At 40.3% G+C, this 23464-nt stretch overlaps 1 protein-coding gene across 2 annotated transcripts in view; it reads left to right on the forward strand.

The window, feature by feature from the left end:
* The window catches only part of LYN (LYN proto-oncogene, Src family tyrosine kinase), an 821134-nt gene that overhangs the window by 779498 nt on the left and 18172 nt on the right, over positions 1-23464 (forward strand). For both annotated transcript variants that reach the window (XM_044065544.1, XM_044065543.1), the window contains exon 13: positions 10652-10783. In XM_044065544.1, coding sequence (XP_043921479.1) covers positions 10652-10783 — 132 coding nt within the window. The remainder of the gene's footprint in view (positions 1-10651; positions 10784-23464) is intronic.

Below are 23464 nucleotides of genomic sequence, written 5' to 3' on the forward strand. Positions count from 1 at the left end.
AACCCAGCACTGTTGGACATGCTACACCTAAAGAAATCCCAATCCCTCCGAGCTACATGCTCTAGGGACCTAAACCTTGTCACCACAATAAACAGGACACGCTGGAGGGATAGATTCCTGTCCCAGAGACTTCCTATACTCTGGAACAAGCTACCCATCTATGTCAAGCAAAGTTCTTCATTACCACTCTTCAAGAAAAATCTTGATGGATAGGAAATAAGAACTACACCCTGGGGATCATGTCTGTGTCTCTGCTGGACAGTGGCACAGGAAAATAACTTTCTTGGGTGGCGTAAGCTATGGAACCTTGCTGGCTAGGCTTACGTAGGTCCTGGTACCTGCCTATGAACTGATATATATATATATATATATATATATATATATATATATATATATATATATATATATATATATCCACAGACATTTTACACATTTATTTATATATATATATATATATATATATATATATATATATATATGTGTGTGTGTGTGTGTGTGTGTGTGTGTATATATATATATATATATATACACACACACACACATATATATATATATATACACACACACACACACACACACACACACACACACACATTACAGAGAGGTAGATAGGCAGATAGCTAGCTAAATAATAGATGAAAATGTATCTATGTATGATGTAGATCTGCTTGTAGAAATGTATTTTTTACAAGTCCATATCAAGGCACAACAGATTTTTCCCCTGTGAGCAGTGATGTAATGACTGCTAAGAAGAGGAAGTACATGAACTGCTGGATGGTGAAATATGAAAATTCCCTATGAAAAATCTCATATTGAACATTGCTAAATCAAGCCACAACTGTTGCTTTGAGGTTCTAAACTACTGCTTACAGTAAAAAGATACAAACGCAACTTACATTTTTTTGAAGAATTTAAATTAAGGTCACATATTCAGAAATTGTCATTTATCAAACAGTTCCTCTTGTAAAACAAGTACAGGAAGTACATTTATGTACATTTCGGTTCACTTTCATCACTGTCTGCAAAGTCAGTGGGGAGAGATGAGGGGAAGAAAAACTGAACTGATTTATTCTAGAACTTCTGATGACATAAGCTGTTATCTGACTGTTTCTTTTTAAGCTGAATTTGTTGACTTACAATATAATTACTTACAAAGAACTTTTTGGTTTATCTTTTACATTTGCTTATACTGTTGGAATATAACTGCTTACAACAGCTTGTCTGCAGAACACAAAGCCTTAGCTAGGTCAGTTGCCTTAGCTAGGTCAGTTGATGGCCAGGCAGTTCCCAGAGTGCTATCCTTCTCAAAGTTCAACCCAAAACTTTGGACAGTAAAACTCCTCAGAAGGTGAGGAACACAAAAGGTCCTTCGGTAACATTAGCAAAGAGCTGATATCAGCTCATTTATGTAGCTACAAATACACAAACTCATTACAAACAACTAAACATATTCATTTAAGCAGTCACGCTAACAGTGTGTGTGTGTGGGGGGGGGGGGGTGAGACAGAGCCTTGTAATATTTTCTCATCACCAACTTCATGTACAAATAGTGTTTATTTTAAAATGGACAATGTAAAACAATGCAGTTTTGCAGAGTTTGAGAAAATAAAACTCAGTTTTCAGTTTGCAAAGAGCTCACATAACTTAGCATCACTCACAGTTTCAGGGTTTCTGATATTCCCAAACAGTACTTATAGCTCTCAGTAATCTGGGACAATCAGGGACACATAAAATATTAGTGCTGTTAACCTGAGACACCGACAGAATAAGACAATATGAATTAATATATATTTTTGGAACTAAAAAAGTCTATAATTATTGTCATTATTTATTAGGTATATTTCAACTTCTTTTCTCCAAGATTCACCAGTTTTAGGAGGGATTAGTAGGGACAGAACTAAAGTTTGAGTCAATATCAGGGATGTCCCTGAAAATCAGGGACAGTTGAGAGATAGTACTTACAATTTCCACTTTGTTCTCCACATAAAGTGCCACCAAACTCAAGTAGGATAAGCTCCAACTTGAGACTTTCAGTTGTAGAGCTGGATTTTAGTCTCATTCCCTTCTTCCGCGGATACTTGTAATACACTTCTTTGATTCTAAAATCAGGAAGTCAGAAATCTGTTATTTTGGTTAACTAGTATCTATCAAAACTCACCATGTGCAGCTGTTACCCATTTGTTCCCATGGTGATACTACCTCTTCTCCCAGAAGACTCAGGGGTCACTCTGTAATACTCATGTTATTCTATCACTAGGGAGTGCACTTTTAAATTTGTCATCTTCTAAAATTCTACTTAAGAGTGTTCACATGAAATAGCCACACTTTTAAAATAGTCATGGACATCAGTCATCTAAGTCCATACAGGACTTCAGTGAGTCCTTAGTCAAGTTGGACAAAACAGTCATAGTTCACTTTGGGAACATTGTTCACAAAATGCATACACATCAAAAGTCATAAGGTAGGCTTTGGCATTATTTTCCTTGCGCAGAGCCTTTAGAGTACACCAGTTTTGGCACTTCTGTTGAGCTGGTCTGAAATTTGTAGCATCTTGTTGCTGTAGTAAAAGTACATGTTGGTCAGTCACTTTATTCCTCTGTAGTAGGCCTCCAGTGTTTCTTACATCTTGCAGTGACTCAACAGGTAACAATCAGAACAACTGTAGTACTTTTTAGGTAACCCTTACAAATATTGCTAGACTGTTTTTGGCAGTTTTTTCAGTGAATTCAGTTCTGGGATTCTGATCCTTGCATTCTCTTTCATCTACTCCTAATGGAAGCATTCAAAACAGGGTTTATTTTAAAAGTGACAAGAAAGGTTGAAAAATAAAACAACAAATCTTTCAATTCGACAAGTGCTCTTATACATCCATAGCTTCATACACACAGTTTCAATGTTTCTGGTACACTCCAAAGGTTCTTAAAATTCCTTTGTTTCCACACATTAAGTATCTCCTAACTAAAGCACTGCTAGGGATTCCCTACTGAATGAGGAAAGTAAACCTATATTTTTCCGTCTGTGTTTTGCTAATAGAGTTGCTTTCTGTTTTACATGCTCCATTTTGTTTTCTATTTTAAGAAATCTGCTTGGCCTGGTGTTTTTTGTCCTATGTGAGAGGTACATGCTTAAATTATCTAGGCTGCACATTTTACACATCTTTTCATTGGTTGATTGCCTCTTGAGTGATACTTAGATATACAGTGAATTTCTAGGCCTTTGTCTTTTCTAAAAAGAGTTCAAGCCTCTGTAAGCTAGAGCACTGCTAGGTTTTTCCACCCACCCTCTCCTTTGTTGATCTGCGTTTTAAACCTGACCATTTTAAGCTGCCCTCTCCTACAGTAAATTGAGCTTAATAAACTCCTCCCTTTCTACACTGCTGTTGATATCATGAATTATTTATTTTTCTTTCCTTGTGCTTATATTGAAAAAGTGCATTTTGCATCATCATTGTCTGTTCTACTGATTTACTTGTTCTGAATTCATATATATCTAGCTGCTGGATAAAGTTGTGTATTTTTTATAGTCTGCCAAGCACTTGACATTAAGAGGTCAGTGGATTTTCCATCAAGTGCATTAGGAGGTAGCCTTGTCTATTTTGGGGAAACACTTGAGATTTCTGCAAGTAGTTTTATGGGCTGGAGGGATTATTAATCAGACTATTTTGTTTTTAGTGCTTTTATAAATTCTTTACAATTGAGTGGATCTTGGCCGTTTATACAAAGCGAAGTACTTTTATTGATTAATCACACCTTAGTAGCTGTTTAAAATACACGTCTGTATCCATATCTTTATGTTTGTTTGTGGTAGCATTTCATACCTTTGAAGTTTGTTTGTGGTAGCATTTTTCTTCGAACACTCCTTTACTGTACTTTTACATTAGGAGGAGTGGGATTATTCATCTAGTAGCAATAGACATCTACCTGGTTATCTGAGCTGGGAAGCACACAAAAGGGCTCTATGTATTTTTTTTACACTTCTCTTATATACAATAACTGCACTTTAGGAGTTTCAAAAAATGTACTGACTTCTGTTGCTTTAGGTAGCTAAGTGCACTGCATTGCATTGTATCTGTTAGTTGTAGGACTGTTGTAGGTAGTTTGCATTGTCTTGTTTCACTTGGGCTCCAAAACAACTATTCTATATTAAGAAGGTGTTTTTCTGCACCCTTGTGGCAAAAGCGTGCTGATCTAACCTGTCTGAGTTGGGGATTGCTGGTGGAAGACTTATTGTGTGCTTTCCTGATTGGTAGTTAGCTTAAAACTTCTTCGTTTTTGCTCATATTTAAGTCTCACATTTGTGCATTGCTGCTGTTCGCACAATGGAGGTTAGCATTGCCCTGTATAGATGCAAAAGCCTAGAAGCTTAATTCTTCCCCAAACAGCTGTCACTGAAACCCTTCCAAGCTTTTCTTCAGCATTGCCTTAATGATCATCCTTAGCCTACATGAAGTATAGGTCCCTCTTGTAGTCTCAATGCTGCAGGCACAGTCCTGTTAAATTAACCCATTCCCTTCCCTAATAAAACATACAGTAAGAGCCTGCTGTCATGGAGGAGAAGTTTCCTGTCCTTTTTCTGGCCAGTCTGATAGACATGGGCATCCTGAGGCAATGTAGCAATTGTCTCATGCATACTGACAACCACTTATTCCTGAAACAAACAAATATTTTATGTGAGAGGTGTAGTTGAAGTATGAAATTGGAGGCAAGACTCACATAAGGACAAATTGAATGCCAAACAGGTTGTCAGCACACACACACTTCAACACTAAATAAGGACAGGACACATAAACCCAGTTATGTGGAGGCACTCACTAGTAACTTACCAAAGATCAGAGGCCTCCCAAATGGAAACCACGTATATATATATATATATATATATATATATATATATATATATATATATAAAATAATGCAAAAAACAACCATGACACATAATAATGCACACACATCAGTGTCTCAATAAACAAGCCCATAAGGCATAACACCACAAAACCTAGTGTATTGGTCATTGATGACTACATTGTGAGATATACATATGTTCCCCTCACCAGGCTGGATAAGGTGTAGTTAGCTGCCTGTCAGGTCCCAGGATCCATCAAGTCAGTCATAAACTAAAGTCACTCAACCACAAGTACTGGTATGACGCCGTCATAGTTCATATGACATACCTTACCAGACTATATGAAGTGAGACATGACAACTCTTAGTTTATGTGTTACAGGCAGTATAAGCCTAGCCTTAAGCAGTATTCTACCGTCTCCAAGGATGATGCCAAATACAAACAAAAACTGACTGACTTTAACAATTGGCTTAGCTTCTGGTGTCAATCCAAGGGGATCCACTATGTCAACCTGGGAAGACATGGTCGACAGGCCACACTGCTTTGCCAGAGATGGTCTGCTGCCTCCTCTATGCTTTCATATAGTGGCAAAGGTATTAGCCACCCCTATTGTGCCTTTTTTAGGCAGTGTCACAATAACCAACCTCCCAACATAACAAAATCCTCTGTAGATAAACTCATGGTACTGCTGCATAATGCTAGGAGTCTAAACAAGAAACTGAACTGACTGGAAACACTCTGCACTTTGGAAGATGCTGACATCTGTGCAGTCACTGGGACATGATTCAAAGGTGTGGAAAGCACCCCAGCCATGCAGGGCTACAATGCCTTCCATGCATTCAGACCACAAACTGAGCATGAAAGAACTAACGGAGGAGGTGTATCCTCCTTCTTTAAGGATAAGTACACCTCTAGACTGGTCAAACAGTGTGACTCTCTTGAGATGCTCCATGTCCAATTAACTATAGGCAAAGCCCTCTACCACATCATAGCTAGCTATAGGTCCCCCACCATGAAACAGGAAAAACATACCACATACCTGGACTTACTGGAGTCACTTGCCATACAGCCCAAACCCTTACTTATCATTGATTTTAATTATCCTACCATCGACTGGGAAACATACACAACTACAAACATGCTGGCTCAGAGGTTCTTGGACTTTGTCAATGTAAATGCTGTAGAACAGCTAGTCAGCACACCCACAAGAGGCTCAAGTGTCCTGGACATAGTACTCACTAACATGGGAGAGCATTGCACCCACCCCCAAATTATGTCCTCCCTGGTAAGTTCAGACCATAAATCAGTCTTGCTCAATGTAATTATAAGATTAGATACCCCATCAAGCTCAAAAATGCTTTAGAATTTTTCAAAGATAAATTACTTCCTACTAAGTGATGGTATAAGAAGTTTCAAATCCCCCTCAAATACAGATAACATGGACTACTATGCAGAGGTGTATGCCAATGACCTGTATAACCACTTAAGCAGTTGTGTAGAATTGGCTGTATCTGATAGATTAAAACTGAGTCTTGCCAAAAAAACAAGCCACCCTGTTGGACCTCTAGTATAAACAGGCTATACAACAAGAGAAAGAAAATAATGTCTGAGAACAATTGCGATCTGGCACAGCAGAGGACGAAATCCATCTCTATCTTAAACAAACAAATTAGGGATTTTGTCAAGTCCTCCAAAGCTAATTACAAAGCAAAAATAGCCTCCCTAGCTAAGGATAATCACAAGGCATTCTTTAACTATGTCTGAAATCTAAAAGGGAATTCCCAGCTATTCACTGAACTTGTTGTATATGGCACCTTCCATACTCAACTAAATGTAATAACCAATCAGTTAGTTAGCTGACAGATTTGGAGTAAACGTCAGTTCCAACTTCATGTGTTCATCTGCAGGAATGGCTTTCAGTCTGGTTTCTTCATTCCAACTAAACTTCTCTGGATTAACAGACTGAGTTTGAACTGAGGGAGACTGGAAGCTGCCATTTTGGGTGAATTAGCAGCCCTTAAAACTCGCCATGTAAGCTGTTCCCCATTTGTTCCCATGGTGACCTTGTCTCTTCTCTTGTGCCTGGCATGCCCTCTGCAGCTAGGAGTTAGGTCACATGACCTGTCAGCAGACACTATGCCACATTATGTGCATATGTGTGTGTAGATAGATTGATAGATAGATATCATCAAGATTATAATGACTATTTTATTCTGATTGTAAGGTGATGAGGCTTGTTCCATAATCATTATAGGCACTGCATAATATATCTGACATTTTTTTATTACTGATATTCATTTTTAGTGTATTCTGGTATTATGTCCCAATGGTGCATTCTAGTAATATATTTCATTGTAGGAGTTTTAGTCCTAGAACATGGATGGTTTCAGAGTACCACCATCTAAAATATTCTGAAACGAACTCTGATATTTACCTTCAGTGCCCTATATTGACTGTATCATGCTCTGGCAGTAGATAATGATGGTTTGGGCTTGATTTCCCTCTCTGCTGAATACACTTCCAGTCTTACTTAATTAGCTTTTTTTCCACACTGCTTTATGCAATTGACAGACATCTCTTTGGCTGTACAGCCCATGGTTATGCATCATCAACTTCCTGCATAACCTTGGGTGTGTGGTGATGATGCAATTAAATCAAGGTGACACCTACTAAACAGAGGCAGCTGCTATGTTTAAAGATGAAAACTTGGATATGAAAAACACCTGCAAAAGACAGGCAAAAGATGTGGGGCTAAAGTACCCCAAGCTAGAAACATGCCTTCCTGTTTTTATCTGTTTAACAGAGACACTAAAAAAGGATGAGTCCTATAACTGACTGGTTTGCTCTATCATTTGTGATCCTCCTTTTGTCTGACCTTGTACCTCGGCAAGCTTAGAGCAGCTAGTTAGGCCTCGAGGGGCAATACCTACACATTTTGTAGAATTCAGTATTGTGTAAACGTTAAAGTTAGTAAAATTTAGCATTGCTTAGCATAATCTGTTCCAATAAAGCACTCTGATTACCCTGCAGCAACAAAGCACCCTTAATAGCCTTCTAACCCAATACACCACCCCCCTGTAGCTCACCAAAGGACTGGACAGTATAAATATGCAGTTTCCTAACTTCTCTGTAGCCAACTTGGTAAACATAGGCATCTTGAGACAATATAGCAATTATGACATTTTTGTAGATAACCATTTAATCCTTAAAGAAGTAGACACAGTAGTAGAGAGTTGTACTTACACAATGACACTGGAGGCAAAATTCGTGCATACAAGCATACACCACTTTATCAAAACCACACACGCAACACCCATCTCGAATAGCACACAACGCATGCACATAGACTAGCATATACTGAAGCATTTAAAAGCAATCTTCCTAAACATGAAAGCAATCTTCCTAAACAACAAAGACCAGCAAAACTGACCGTTGTCAAGGCTATGCCTCAGCAAGCCCAAAGGCACTCAGATAAAACAACACCTAATACCACACATAATGTCACTATCACTGGAGCCCCAAACACTAGTTCCCCTAAGGAAAGAAAACACAGTTCCCAGGACTCTATTGAAAGATATACTGATGGCCTTCTTACCAGGATAAACAAGGGGAAGATAACTGTTAGTTGCTTATCTAGAGCAATTGTTTGCCAAATAATGAATGCTCTCAAGTCATGCCACAGGTTCCAGTATGATTTCATCATAGTCCATGTAGGTCTAAATGACCTGAAATGTACCTCCCTGGGCACATTGTTCAAACTGCAAGCAAGGGCATGGCTTCTAGGACTAGAGAGGTCATCATACCACTGTACATGGCCCTCATCAGACCCATTATAGAGTATAATGCCCCCTTTGGTGTGTACCTGATCAGACACATGCAGCAACTGGAATGTCCACAAAGGTTCCTTACAAAAAGAATACAGGGAGTAAACACAATGTCCTACACTGATCACCTCAAAGTCATGTATCGTTACTCAGTGTCATATAGACTTTTGAGAAGTGATCTTTGTCTGGTATACAAGGCATCCCTGGACCTTGTTTTGATGAACCTTCTGCACATCTGCAAAACAAACAGCATCATAACTATAGATTAAATACCTACATTTTACTTGCAACGTAAATAAGACATGTTGGAGAGACAGATATTTCTCAGAAAATTCCCATTCTCTGGAATTGGCTCCTAATGCATGTGAAGCAGAGTTCCTCCCTATCCCTATTTAAACAGAACTTGGACCGTTGTTTGGGTAACTGGAAATTTGCCCCTGGTCTGGCTCCTATGTGTCTGATGGACAGAGGCAGTCAGTAAATCGATCCCTGTAAATCAAATTTGTGGATCATAGTTGGGTTGCATGGCTAGGCTTATAAGAGCGCTAGAGAGCGTTAGCCTAGTATACACCTATGAACTTATGACAGAACTCCATTTACTGTTTCCGTCTGTGCCCTTTAATCATCAAATGTTTTAGCCATGTTATTTTCCTAGACTCTAGTGTATTGGTTGCTTCTGATCGCTGTTTTTCATTTCATATGAGTGCTTATGATAGCAGAAGTTAAAAGAAAATGTTTCACAAGAGAAACACTGGCATAGAGTTGACGTTGGTCTGTACTTCCCATAATGCATTTCAACCTTCCATCCATGGATGTAATATGCTACATTTATTTTCCTTGCCCAGATTTGCCAATAAAAGCTACAGGAACATCTTCACCCATAAGGAATCAAATGCAAACTGAGGAGTGTTTAATTGTTGCATTATGCCTTATAGGATGTCAAACAAATGTCTTAAACTTGGCCTCTGATTCAGTACTGTTCACTGCAGATCTTGCAGAGAAGTTATGGCTATGCATCAGCAATAACAGGACAGTAGTTGGTCTAGAAGATTAGCACAGATAGCTAATGCTATGAGTTCGTAACAAGTTCTGTTTTGTTCTGGGTTTGATTCTGAGTCTCCACTTGCAAGCTGTGTGGCTATGAGTAAGTCATTCACCTAGGCAAAGTTCCTCGATTATCTCCAAAAAGAGGTGTGTCAGTCTTCTTAAAGGAAAATCATTAATGTAGGAGGGGCATCTCATGGCCTTATTCTAGAGTTTAATTTTCCAGTATTAGTATATAGCTTAGGCTCATTGTGGAACATTGCAGCTATGTTAGAAGACAACCCTTTCATCCAGGAAAGCCATTGGAAAAGTTTTACAGATTTTGACTTTAGACTGATGCTAGACCACTGAGTGTTAACAATTGCATGAACTAGCTCTCAAAGATTTACTGGTAGGATGAATACTACCCATTATTGCTTTTTCTGTTTCAGTCAGGTGTGAGATTTCACATATTTTGCAATAACTGAAAATAGCAGCTGCAGTTACTTTTATCCTCAAAATTTACACGTTGTGCCTTATCCATATCTTGCACTCAGATATAATAAGTGTTTCTTTTCCCGAGAACCAAATGAGATCTCAGCCTAAAGGTACAGAACTAAAGCATAAAAACAGCAAGGCAAACATTTTCAAAAAAAAAAAGGGGAATGATAACAATGTCAGAGTTTTGTAGATGCTTATGAAAAATGGGCATTATTCCAGTAATGTTAAAACACCAATGCACAGACGAGACTGTTTTAAGCTGGAGTGCACATCACCCCATGATTTCTTATTCATGACAGAAAGCTTAGAAAGTTGTGAATGGTCGAATGTGGGAAACAAGAGATGTTGCATTATAAATTTTAGTGGTACAAGTGAAATGGAGCTTAAATTTTAAAATTCACTGTTGTGCATTAAATTTGTACAGCATCATTCATTTTCTGTAATATTTATTTCATTTTTTTCAGGTGCTAAATTTCCAATTAAATGGACAGCTCCAGAGGCCATAAACTATGGATCCTTTACCATTAAATCTGATGTCTGGTCTTTTGGAATTCTTATATATGAAATTGTGACTTTTGGAAGAATCCCTTATCCAGGTAAGAAATATCATTTACCATTGTGATATCCCTTAGTTACAACAAAACTGAGCACAACTCTTGTACTGTGTATTGGAACACTCACTCCTTACAAATATTAGCTGTCTGCAACTGTGTCTGCTTACCTTAGCGTGGCTGGTGCTTTTTGTCTTTGTGGTAGAGCTTAGGTGGTATATAGCTACCAAATGTCAATCTAAGTGCTTCCTGTGTAACACAACTCTGCTTCTAGGGGGATAGCACCACTTAAACCAATCAACACCAGGGTAAGCTTTGGATAAATGGTCACAACATCAAAGCTATTTTGGCGGTCATTTCACAGATTACCGCTAGCAAGGGGATCACTGGTAGCAGTTGATGAGACACATGAAAAGATTCAGCAGGAGCACAAAGATGACAATCCAAAAATAATGTGGACCAACACAAAAATTACACAAACTACCTAAAGAAAGAATGCCACCACATGATGGTAAATACATGCACAATGCAATATACAGGGGGCACAAAAGCTCAATGGCACTGAAGACAGAAAGGCATGGAGGAAGGAGGATAAATATGTGAGCGAGAATGATGAGACAGAAGACCACAGGCAAACCTTCAACAGGAAAACATAGTGTTCAGGAAAGGTCAAATGAGCTGACAGGTTACATCTGCAATAGCAGACTCACTGTATAGTGAATATCATGACAGCATTCCCTCCATAAGCAAATATACTAATTGTACATTGCATATAGATTGTGAAGGAATATAGTTATCAAAACATCCTTTCCTAAACAGGATGAATGCATATCCCCTACTCCCAAGACCCCAAAATTGCAGCCAGTAGCCTGGCTGTAGCACCTTCTATCAATTCAGAGCAAATTGTCCTACCTTCATATCATGCCTTCACAAACCAGATCAAAACAGATAGCTAACAAAAACATTAAAGGCCCTAGTTTAATTTAGAAATGAGGCACGGAAGGTATGGAAAGAAACTAATGCAGCAAAGTCCATAGAAAGATTTACTACTGAGTTGGAATTGAAAACAAAGAACATCAGAAGGCACAAAGCTATATACCTTCAGAAGCACCAAACCATTCTCTTTAAGCAACCAAAAATTCTGGTCCAGCTGACTGGCACAGACAAGAGTAATCATCCAAGCAACACATACTTTTAGCCACCATAGGACCACTAAATCTAGAGTCTTTTCTCTCTGAATTCAGCCATGTCCCCACTCCCCTCTCCATGCCACCTAACTCGTGACACTACACTCTGCTCTGATCCCTCTGACCTAACCCCACAGTTCTCCTTCAAAGCCGTCACAGTGACAGAAATTGAAACCATACTTGACAAAATTACAAATGGCAACTCTGCAGGCACAGACAACCTACCCTCCCACCCACCGGTATTCTCCTCCACTTAAACACATCTATAACCTCTGCTATGCCAAATTGTTTGTCCTAAAATATGGAAAGATAAGTCAGTTAAGTGTACCCCCCTAAAAAGAACACATAGTACTATGAATTTAGGCCCATATCTATACTTCCAACACTGTTGGGAAAGTACTAAAGCTGGCCTCAGTAAAACTTGCTAACTGCTATTCTTCCCAAGGTCTGCTATCCAGACACTGGCATGGATTTTAGGTAAATCACCAATCTGGGCTTCAATAGATGAGATCTTATGCAGAATGGACAAAGACCAACAAACAGTAGCAATATTTATAGATGTCACAAAAGCCTTTGCCATGATCAGCTACCAGTTCCTCCAAACAGTTTTGTTATCTCATGGAACAAGCTCCAGAAGCCTACCAGTGGTTCAATAACTTTACTTTACACTGCAGATTCAGTGTGAACTTAGGTTCCTGCAACTCCTCCAGTGCTCCCTTACTCAGACCAGTCTCACTAGGTTCAGTTCTTCTGCCATTACCTTTGTTTCTTTATATAAACAAACTGCCATCAGAAATCCCTTTCATCTCATCATTTTTTACACAGATGACATGATCACATGATCATCTGCAGGTCAGAGTTGTTATACCTTTATTTATTTATTTACTGGGAAATTCCGACTGGATGCAGGTCCTTTTTCAGTGGATGCCCGGGGAGAAAAGCTCTACATCATGTACATGATAAATAGAGATACAACGTTGCAGCAATAGTAAACAACATTACAGGATGTTCATCGTGCATACAGCTGCAGTCATAACAGATGGTTCTTCTGCCGTCAGGCGGGTCCTCGGTCGGCCGAATTCCAAAGTCTAGGTCCGGCGTCGATTGTCGTCGCTTCTTCCCTGACGTCAGTGCGACAGGGGTATAAAAGAACCAGCCAACGCCATCTTCTCCAGTCTTTCTTGCCGCGCGGTGCCCGAAGCAGAAGCAGTTCGCAAGTGCCGGTCAGCCAGCTCCTGAAATTACGAATATTTTGCAACCAAAGTCTTCTTGAAAGCTAAGTACCCCATTGGGGAAACTTTTCTTGCCTCAGACCGATGACAGACAAAGTTACTAATTGTATTTCATGTGGGAAGCAAATACCGCATAAGGATTTTCATTCCCTCTGCATTCCTTGCTTAGGCCCAGACCATGACGTCTCGGTCTGTCGTTTTTGTGCTACTTTCAACAAATGCACCATTAAGCGTCGGGCGGAGTTTGCCCAGCACTATTTTGGCAAAAAATGTAACTACATTATGTCGTCTGATACTCCGACTCCAGTTTTGTCTAAAAAATGCAAAGATAAGGACCGACACATGAGGTCCACGGCCTCTACCGACACCACGCCAAAGCCGACTACAGGTGGTCCGGTTCTCAGCGAGGCACCTACGCAGCCCCTGCCTACCGACGACACTTCATTGGTGGTGTCTACTGTGCCCGAGGTCGCAGGCTCCTCAGCCCACACCCCGACTACAGATACCAAAGCCACTCTTGGTGGTGAAACTCAAAATGTAGACAGGTCTGCCTCCTCTCAAGGTGTCTTCAGACCTTCATCTTCTTTTTCCATCAAGGCTTTCACTAAGTCTAAAGCAGCCATGCATTCTAAGAGATCAGCTACACAAGGCCCTTCTCCAGGTCCCATGCCTAAAAAACAGATGCTTAAAATGGCTGAGGATTTAATTACTCTTATCAGGGGTTCTCAACCCCCCCCCCCGGACAAAAGGCCCCCTCCTCAGACCAGGCCTCCATTATTTCAGAGCACTCTGATAAACAGGATCTTTCTTACTCCCCTTTTGAAGATTCTGATGCAGAGGAGTCCATTCCCTCTGTCTCCCCCCTAGAGGATTACTCATTTGGGGAAAACTTGCATACCTTGAGGGAACACTTCCACTGGGAAGGCCAAGAGTACACAGACTACAAGAAAAGGCTTAGGGATTTTCTCTTGCTACCTCAGCACAGGCCTCTGGCTATACCTCCTGTCTTAGACATACTAGATGATGTGTATTCGGAGGCCTGCCTTAACCCAGACTCTTTACCTCCAGCCCCAGTCAAGCCTGACAGGTACTACCGGGTTCCTGACTCACACCAATTTTTATACAAAAGCCATGCGGCTGACCCAGAAACTATATCACAGGGCCCCAAAGGGATTAAGGCCTCCACTGCTAAAAATCCATTACCTTCCGAGAGAGATTCCAGATCTTTAGAAAGGTGGGGGAAAAAGGTATACACCTCGGCCACCTTTAACCATGAGGGCATTAAACTGCCAGTTCCATATGTTAAAGTACCAACAGTTTCTGTTATCACAGTTGAGAAGCAAAATGTCACAACCTGAACAACCAGACTTGAAGGAGTTGCAGGATTTGATGCATAGTGCAGAACAAGTGGGTAAACATACCTTGCAATGTGGTTTTGATGCCCTAGAGGCTTAATGTAGAGCTGCTGTTACAGGATCAGTCATACGTAGACATGCCTGGCTCAAGGAGCAAACCTTACCAGATCATGTCAAAGCTAAATTACTAGATGCCCCTCTACAAAAGGATGTATTATTTGGTGTTAAAGCTGAGGAGGTATTAAAGAAAATGGAGGAAAAGGCTAAATCAATGCAAACAGTGAAAGATTTTCTACAGGTACAACCTCCACGTTTCAGTAGAAATTGGCCTCCCAAAAATTGGTCCTTTCCAGCCACAGACAGACCCCCAAAGAGGTAGATACAGGCACCCGAGGGGCAGAGGGCAATCTCAAGGATCGTTTAGAGGCAGACAATGGCATGCTCCTACACAAAGAGGTGGTGAGGATAGTTTGCAGCCATTCAGAAAGCAAATCCAATGACTTTCTCCTTTGCATGCCAAGCAAGGCTCAAATGACAGCACCCTTAGGCGGAAAACTGGCATTATTTTCGAAAAATTGGCATATTGTCACAAAAGACAAATGGATCCTGGACATTATAAACAGAGGCTACAGATTCCATTTTCATACCCTTCCAAAAATGAGAGGCATGCCAAACCTGCCACACAATCAAAGGGCAGAGGCACAAAGACAAATTTCAGATCTCATGGACATGAAAGCTATTCAAGAGGTACCTACTCAAGAACAAGGTCAAGGTTTTTATTCCAGACTATTCCTGGTACCAAGGAAGGGAAAAGATTGGAGACCTATTTTGGACCTATCCATCCTAAACACATTCTTACTCGTACCAAAATTCAAGATGCTCACATTACAGCAGCTTCTTCCCATGCTGGGCAAGGAGTCTTGGCTGATAACATTGGACCTCAAGGAGGCATACCTGCAAGTCCCAATCAGACAAAATTGTAGAAGATACCTCAGATTTCTTGCAGGTTCAACCCATTATCAATTCTCTGCATTGCCCTTTGGCTTATCTACTGCACCCAGAGTATTCATGAAATGCCTGGCATCAGTAATTGCCTACTGCAGACTTCAAGGGATAACAAATATACCCATACTTGGACGATTGCCTGATCCAAGCAGACAGCAAGCACATACTTCTGAAACATCTGGCTTTTGTAATAATGTTGTTGAATTCTCTGGGATACACAGTCAACAAAAAGAAATCAAGGCTAATACCCTCTCAGAAAATAATTTTCCTGGGTGCCAATTTGGACACAAACACCCAGATGGCCTACCTCACGCCAGAGAAACAGGGGCAACTAACTCAATACTTCAGAAAACTAGCAAATTTCACCAGGCTGACTGCAAGGAAAATCCTGCAGGCTCTGGGATTCATGGCATCTTGCATACTACTAATCCCATGTGCAAAGCTGCATATGAGGAAACTTTAATGGCACCTGAAAAACCTATGGTCTCAACACAGCCACAGTTTGGAAACAATAATACCACTAATGCCATGCCTTCAAAAGGAATTTCTGTGGTGGGCTCAAGCATGCCAAACAAACACAGGTCTCCCATTCTGCAAGCCTCAAGCAAATCAAGTCATCACAACAGACGCCTCGGACTACGCCTGGGGGGGGCGCACATGACAGATCGGTGCATTCAGGTTAAATGGTCCCAAAAAGAAAAGCACCTTCACATCAATCAAAATGAAATGCTAGCAGTGATAAATGCTATTATAGCTTTCAAAGACCTTCTACATCCAGGTCAACTATTGATAAGGGCAGACAACACCACAGTAATGTGGTACATAAACAAACAGGGAGGAACCCATTCATATCCCCTGTGCAGGCTGGCCATGTCACTTTGGAACATGGCTCTGGAATTACAAATTGAACTTCAAGCACAGTACTTGCCAGGCAAAGAAAACACGCTGGCAGACAACCTAAGCAGAAATATGACAAATCCACACGAATGGAAGTTGCATCCTCAAGTTTTTACAGAGATAATTCAAGCATGGGGAAGGCCAGACATAGATCTCTTTGCCTCCCACAAAAATCACCAATTGACAAAATTCTGCTCAAGGACTTTTCATCCACAGGCCTGGAGAGTGGACGCTCTCTCTTTCAGTTGGACAACAATGACAGTTTATGCCTTTCCACCTCTTCCTCTGCTGCCCAAAGTTCTATTAAAAACCAGAGCAGACAGACCAAAGATGATTCTCATTGCTCCAGATTGGCCAAGACAGCACTTGTACCCACTCCTGAGGAGCCTGACGCATTCCCCACCATGGAGCCTACCTCTAATGCCTCTTCTTCTGACTCAGCACAGCTTCAAAACTCTTCACAGTCAGCTGAAAACACTCAATCTGGCCGCATGGAAGATTCCTTAACTTCACAACAAACCCTACTCTCCAAGGAAGTACAGGAAGTCATTTTGGAAGCCAGAAGGCCGTCTACTAGAAAAGCTTACTCCGCAAAATGGAAACGGTTTTGTGCCTGGAATGAGAAAAAGGGCCAGAATCCTGGAAAACTGAATTTACCTCAAATATTACAGTATCTAGCTGAGCTGCTAAGCAGTGGGCTTTCATTCTCCTCCATCAAAATCCATGCCTCAGCCATTTCTGCAGAATACAACACTGATCCACCTTTATTCTCTCACCCCCTCTTAAGACAGTTCCTCAGAGGGGCTAAGAATATAAAACCCCAAGGAAACAACCAATACCTGCTTGGGACCTCAATTTCATTCTAGAAAAGCTGACCTTGCCTCCTTTTGAGCCAGCTGCTTCAACAGATTTGCAATATTTGTCCTGGAAAACAGCCTTCCTCCTGGCTATCACCTCAGCTCGCAGGGTATCAGAATTACAAGCCCTCATGGCTGTGCAGCTTTTCATCATTTTCCATCAGGACAGAGTTTCCTTACGAACCAACCCGTCCTTTATGCCAAAGGTGGTATCCAGGGTAGCTTTGAATCAGGCTATCTACTTACCTACATTTTACCCTAATCCTCAAAACAAAGGGGAGAGACTACTACATTCATTGGACATCCACAGACAGCTGCGCTATTATTTGGACAGAACAAAGCCTTTCAGAAAATCAGACCAACTCTTTGTGTCCTATGCTATAGGAGCTCAAGGGAAGCCAATTTCCAAACAGACAATCTCAAAATGGATAGCCCACTGCATACGCTTTTGCTACTCTTTTCATGGTAAAACTGTACCTGCAGGCATCAGATCTCACTCCACAAGGGCCACAGCTACCTCTGCAGCTTTCCTCAGAGGAGTGCCTACCAAAGATATTTTGGAAGCAGCCACTTGGAGTTCTGTGCATACCTTCTCCAAGCACTACCACCTACCATTATACTCCAAAACTAGAGCAGGCTTTGCCACTGCAGTCTTGCAGGGCATCCTGGCTCCTCCTAGTTCCACCTAGTGCCTACCACCCCTTTTTAGCTTTGGGATTCTACCCATCTGTTATGACTGCAGCTGTATGCACGATGAACATAGTACAGTTTTGTACCTACCATAAATGTAGATGTTCGAGTGCTAATACAGCTGCAGTCCAGGTTTCCCTCCCTCCTTCCCCTCTTGGGACAGGTCTATTGGCTAACACCTCCTCTTACAACCTGATTGGGGTATTCTTTTATGGTGTATTTGCTTGCAACTACTGTATTTTGATTATATTGCATTGCATTACTACATAAATTTATGTATTGCCTTCCTTCTGGGGGCACCTGACATCTGGGGCAAGAAAAACTGAAGAAGATGGCGTCGGCTGTTTCTTTTATACCCCTGTCACACTGACGTCAGGGAAGAAGCGACGACAACTGACGCCGGACCTAGACTTTGGAATTCGGCCGACCGAGGACCCACCTGATGGCAGAAGAACCATCTGTTATGACTGCAGCTGTATTAGCACTCGAACATCTACATTTATGGTAGGTACAAAACTGTACTTTGTTGGCTTTAATATAATAACAAGATATTGATTATCAACAGTATATACAGTAAATGTTGCAAGTTAAGATAGTTTCTTGTCATTTATAATATTAGTAACAAAGTTGTCAAATATGATGTTAAAGTATGTAAAGACAACTAGCTATTTCTGACTGTGGTTAGTAGTGGCGGTAGTATAGTTGGATTAAGAGTCTAGGTGGGGGGATAAGGGTGGGGGTGTTAGTCTGGATTAGAACAAGGACAAAGCCAGTGCAAATTTAAGTGGAATTTGAGCGCAGTCTTGAAAGTGCTGCTGGAAGGTAGAGTAGTTATAGAGGGTGGAAGATTGTTCCAAAGTTAGATATGGTACATGAAAATATGGCTTCTCCTGCTGAGTTTTTGGGTTTGATAACAGTGAGTTGATTTTTGTTGCTTGATCTTAGGGGCCTAGTGGGGTGATAGGGTTGGAGAAGGGTTTGAAGGGAAGGGAAGGGATATTAACGGGGTAGTTAATAAGTTTATGAGCGAGGGTGAGTTGACTAAATTGAAGGAGTTGTGGGAGTTCTAGCCAGTTTAGTTCTTTAAGGGAGATACAATGATGGCTGCGGTAGGAGGTTCCAGTGGCAAATTTAGCAGTTTTGTTGTAACAAGCATCCAGCTTGTGTAGGTCTGTCTGTTTAAGGTTGGTAAGTATGGGAGATGCATAGAGTAGGGTGGAGATTAGCTGGGAATTGGCTATGGAGATTCTAGCCGCCTTGGTTAGGAATTGGCAGCTTCGATATAATGCACCAAGTTTCTTGTGAACTTTTTTTATTGTGAGAGATATATGGGTGTCAAATCTAAGTTTGTTGTCTGTTTTCACATCGAGTAATTTTGTGTGTACTGATGGAGAGATGATGGTATTGTCTTTGGCAAGAATGTTGAAGTGGGAGTTGTTTTGGGTGGCTTTGGAAGGTTGGAACAGGAAAAGTTTTGTCTTACTTGGTTTGAGTAGGAGCTGAGCATTGGATAGCCAGCTTTCTACAGAAGAGAATGATATCTTTACATTAAACTCCTCTTACAACAAGACCTGCTAATCCACGGTAATTGGCTAAGTGCCAACAAACTATTAACCCAACTTAAACCAAAGTCATGTGTTTAGTATACCCAGGGATGGCCTTTGGCTAATTGGAACAACTTGGCCAAATAGGGCTTCACTCAATTAGGGGCTCCACTCTATGCTGTAACAGGATCATTATGCACTACATAACCCAGAGAATTCCATAAGAGACATACAGCAAAGTCCAAGGCATTTTCCCACTACTAGTCTTTCTGCTGTTGTAGTTACAAGTCTTGCAAGTAGAGCAGGCAACATTTTTCGTCATGTATTGCAGTAGTTGCTAGTCCAGCATTACTAGTAACCAAATCTTCTGGTTAGTCCAGTATTACTAGTAACCAAATCTTCTGGTTAGTCCAGTATGATTAGAAACCACAGCTTCATGTCTCTTGTTTGTCTCACCATCCCATAGTTGTCAGTAACTGTTGCTGAGAGCTCATCTGGGTTTTCAACACAAAATTTGTCATTTTAACAATCTGGTTTCGTGTATTGCTCCATTTACTGTCTCAGAAGATAAGAACAGTCTTAATTTGAAAATTGCTTGTGTTTTATTTTGCTTCTCTTGCTGAATGGGTTTTATGAATGTGTGCTCATAAATACAGTTAACAAGAAATTACTATAGAAGAGTCAATCTCAGACAGTATGAAAACAAATGGTAGTTAACATATAAAAAACAGATTGTGTGATATGAGGTAATTTCATCACTAAGATTTGTGACAGAATGTTACCAGTTCAGCAGTGTGGTAGAGAAAGGCTTGCTGCAATCACAGATAAGAGCAAAATAATCCCAGAGAAGTGAAACGAGGTGGGTTTGCTGAGTGGTATGAGACAAAGATGGACTGAAAAATGATTACTTGACTGAAAGTGGAAAAATAAAAACATAAACAGATTACTCATAAGTATGCTACAGGGGAATCGGGATGAGATTAATTCTAAAAAATGTTTTGAGTGGATTGGGGAAGAGTTTTGGGGGAGTATATTACAGAAAACAGAACAGGGTTTTTCATGTTCTTGCTAGAGCTACATAGGTTTCATCAAGGCATTCTGATTTCTTCCCACCTGCTAAAAATATGATGTTTAGTGCCAACATTAAATTATCCCTGTCATATAATCCTTGCTGTTGTACCTTACCTCTCAACTGTACAGATTTTCCCAGAATGCCCAGCCTTTGCCTCATATTTTTGGTCTGTTCCTCATAACATTTATGATTTTCTCTGTTTATTTGCAAATCAGTGAGGACTGAATTCACTAAATAATTACAGTCATTTACGTTACAGACTTAATATCCTTCAGAAAATGCATGGTATAACACAACATCTTTTATTCTAGCAATTTTCTAAGTTCATAAGAGCAATATTTAAAATGTGTCCATATTTTTGGGGCTTTGTCCTGATTTTTTTGTATTAAGAGTTTGAGAGCTGCCATTATGACCTGGGATATGGCTGGAAAAACTGTATATATTAGTCCACTTACCATGTATAACAAATAAATAATTAGATAAATAAAAATAAATGTTTATAAATAGTTATAAGTGGGGCGGGTGTGAGTAATACTGTTTCTAAGGAGAGGTCTGAGATTTTTACAATTATTATTGTTGAGCATTCTGAGGAAGTTCGACAGTTTTCTATAGTTTTGTAAAACACATTGACAGTAACAAGGTATGAGAATTAAATGGGTAAGGAATTTCGGCTATTCAGAGTAAGTGCATGAGATGACTGAAAGCTAGTGAAGGAATAAAGGAGTAGTAAGAGAACAGAATGCATAATGGAGGTTAGAAATGTTTCATTTTTCTTTTGGGTCTCCAGTCTTCCAGTAACCATTTAGTGCAGGCCCACTGTCTCATTTGTCCAGTACTTCCTGGCATCCGAGGACATCGAGCATGGGAGGCGAGTGATGAGGACTATGATGAGTCAGATTTTATCAGACTTCATGGTTCAAAGTGAGCCTTCCTCATAGTAACAGGATCTGCTTGGTGTGTCTGCAGGGTCTCCTAATGATGTTGGTATGTGCATAGTACTTAACTTATAAATGTAATATTGATTGATTGATAGAAAGCTGGGGTGCCTTCTGTGTGGCGTCTGCATGTCCTCCCTACAGTCATATTTCCTCCCACATTCCAAAGACTTGTAGTAGGTGGATTGGACACTCTAAATTGGCTGTAGGTGAGAGTGTGTGTGCAAGTGAGTGGCACAAATGAATTACCTCAGCAGGGCTAGCCACCTGATGATGTAAACCTTGGCTCAAGATGATTGTCACTGCTGAAGTGACACCCTGCCCCATGTACAAAATAGGAAAAAGCATTGAGGATGGCTGGATGGATTGATTGATAAAATGGTTGACTGATTTAAAGCTTGTTAAACAAGGAAGAGCACTGAACCAGCTAGACCATTTTCAGCACAGTAGAAAACAATCAAATAAACAAACTCAAATACCAGTGTAACAATGGCAATGTAAGAGCAAGCATTCAGAGATGTACAAGTCAGGATAACATGCAACATAAATTAACACAATCATATGCAGACATCACACAATAATTCAGTCAGTAAAATGAGCAAAAAGAGTACAGACATACTGTCATACTATCATATGGTATACTATTTCTTTAGAGAAAATTATATACAAAGAAGACATGATTTGCAATATGTATAGTTGCTTGGCATGTGCTGTGAAGAAAAGTAAGGCATGAATGAAATTAGGGGAAGGATGACAGAAAAAAGTAGAGGTGACAAAGGTGAAGTGGGCAACTGTCTGTTACCCAGGTTAAGAAGATTCAGGCAGAACTACAGCAGTTTGAGAAAATGTTTACAGATAAGGATGGGTGCATACATCTGATGTCTATGTCTAAACATAAAGAGGTGAGCTAAGTGGCTCGTCAGGTAGGCCCCTTACAGTGTACTTGAGTGAGTTAATCAGACTGTAAGAGAAGGAATGTCAACTCTTGGACATATATGGAGTATATCCAGGGCTGGCCTTTGTGTTGTGGGGTCCAGTTTTGTTGGGACTCCTCAGCTGCCTCCCCATCTCTCCTTTTATTTGCAGGGTTCCTGAAATTAATACTATTTCAGATTATGTACCATTATACCATGACCCCCCCATTAATATTCCAAAACGTGCACGCTGATTGGTCAGCGTGCACGTTGTAAATCGACTTATACTAATGGAAAAAGGTCCGGTCACTCAGACTTTTTCCATTACTATAAGTCTTTTTTAAAACACTGTCTCGCTATGTTAAAGGAGTTTAACATAATGAGACAGGTTTAAAAAAAGCAACGGAGATCTCCGTTGCTTTTTTTAAAGCTGTCTCGCTATGTTAAACTCCTTTAACATAGTGAGACAGTGTGTAAAAAGCAACAGAGATCCTGCTTTCTCCGTTGTTTTTTTTTTTAAACCTGCCTCACTATGTTAAATGGGTTTAACATAGCGAGACAGCTTTAAAATAAGCAATGGAGATATCTGTTGCTTATTTTAAAGCTGCCTCACTATATTAAACCCATTTAACTTAGCGGAACAGTTTGTAAAAACCAACGGAGATCTTGCTTTTTTTAAAGCTGTCTCGCTATGTTAAACCCATTTAACATAGCGAAACAGTAAAAAGCAATGGAGATCTTGCTTTCTCTGTTGCTTTTGCCCACAGCTCTGATGTACTGCATAGGCATACGCATGCGCAGTACATCAGAACTGCCGCAGAATACCAGACAGTCTGCTGCGGAAGGGCAGCAAGGAGGCATTATACAATGCCATTATTTAAGAAAAGTAATTATTTTTTTTCTTAAATAATGTCATTGTATAATAGCAATAACCCACTTCTGGGTGTGGGTAATGCTGGATTTACCCACAGTTGGCTTTGTTTGGCCACTTGGGCTTCGCCCTCATGACCAAACCATGCCAACCGTGGGTAAATCCAG

Source organism: Protopterus annectens, chromosome 3.part0, assembly GCF_019279795.1.
Source record: "Protopterus annectens isolate FY-2018-M chromosome 3.part0, PAN1.0, whole genome shotgun sequence".
NCBI classification, from domain to species: Eukaryota; Metazoa; Chordata; order Ceratodontiformes; family Protopteridae; genus Protopterus; species Protopterus annectens.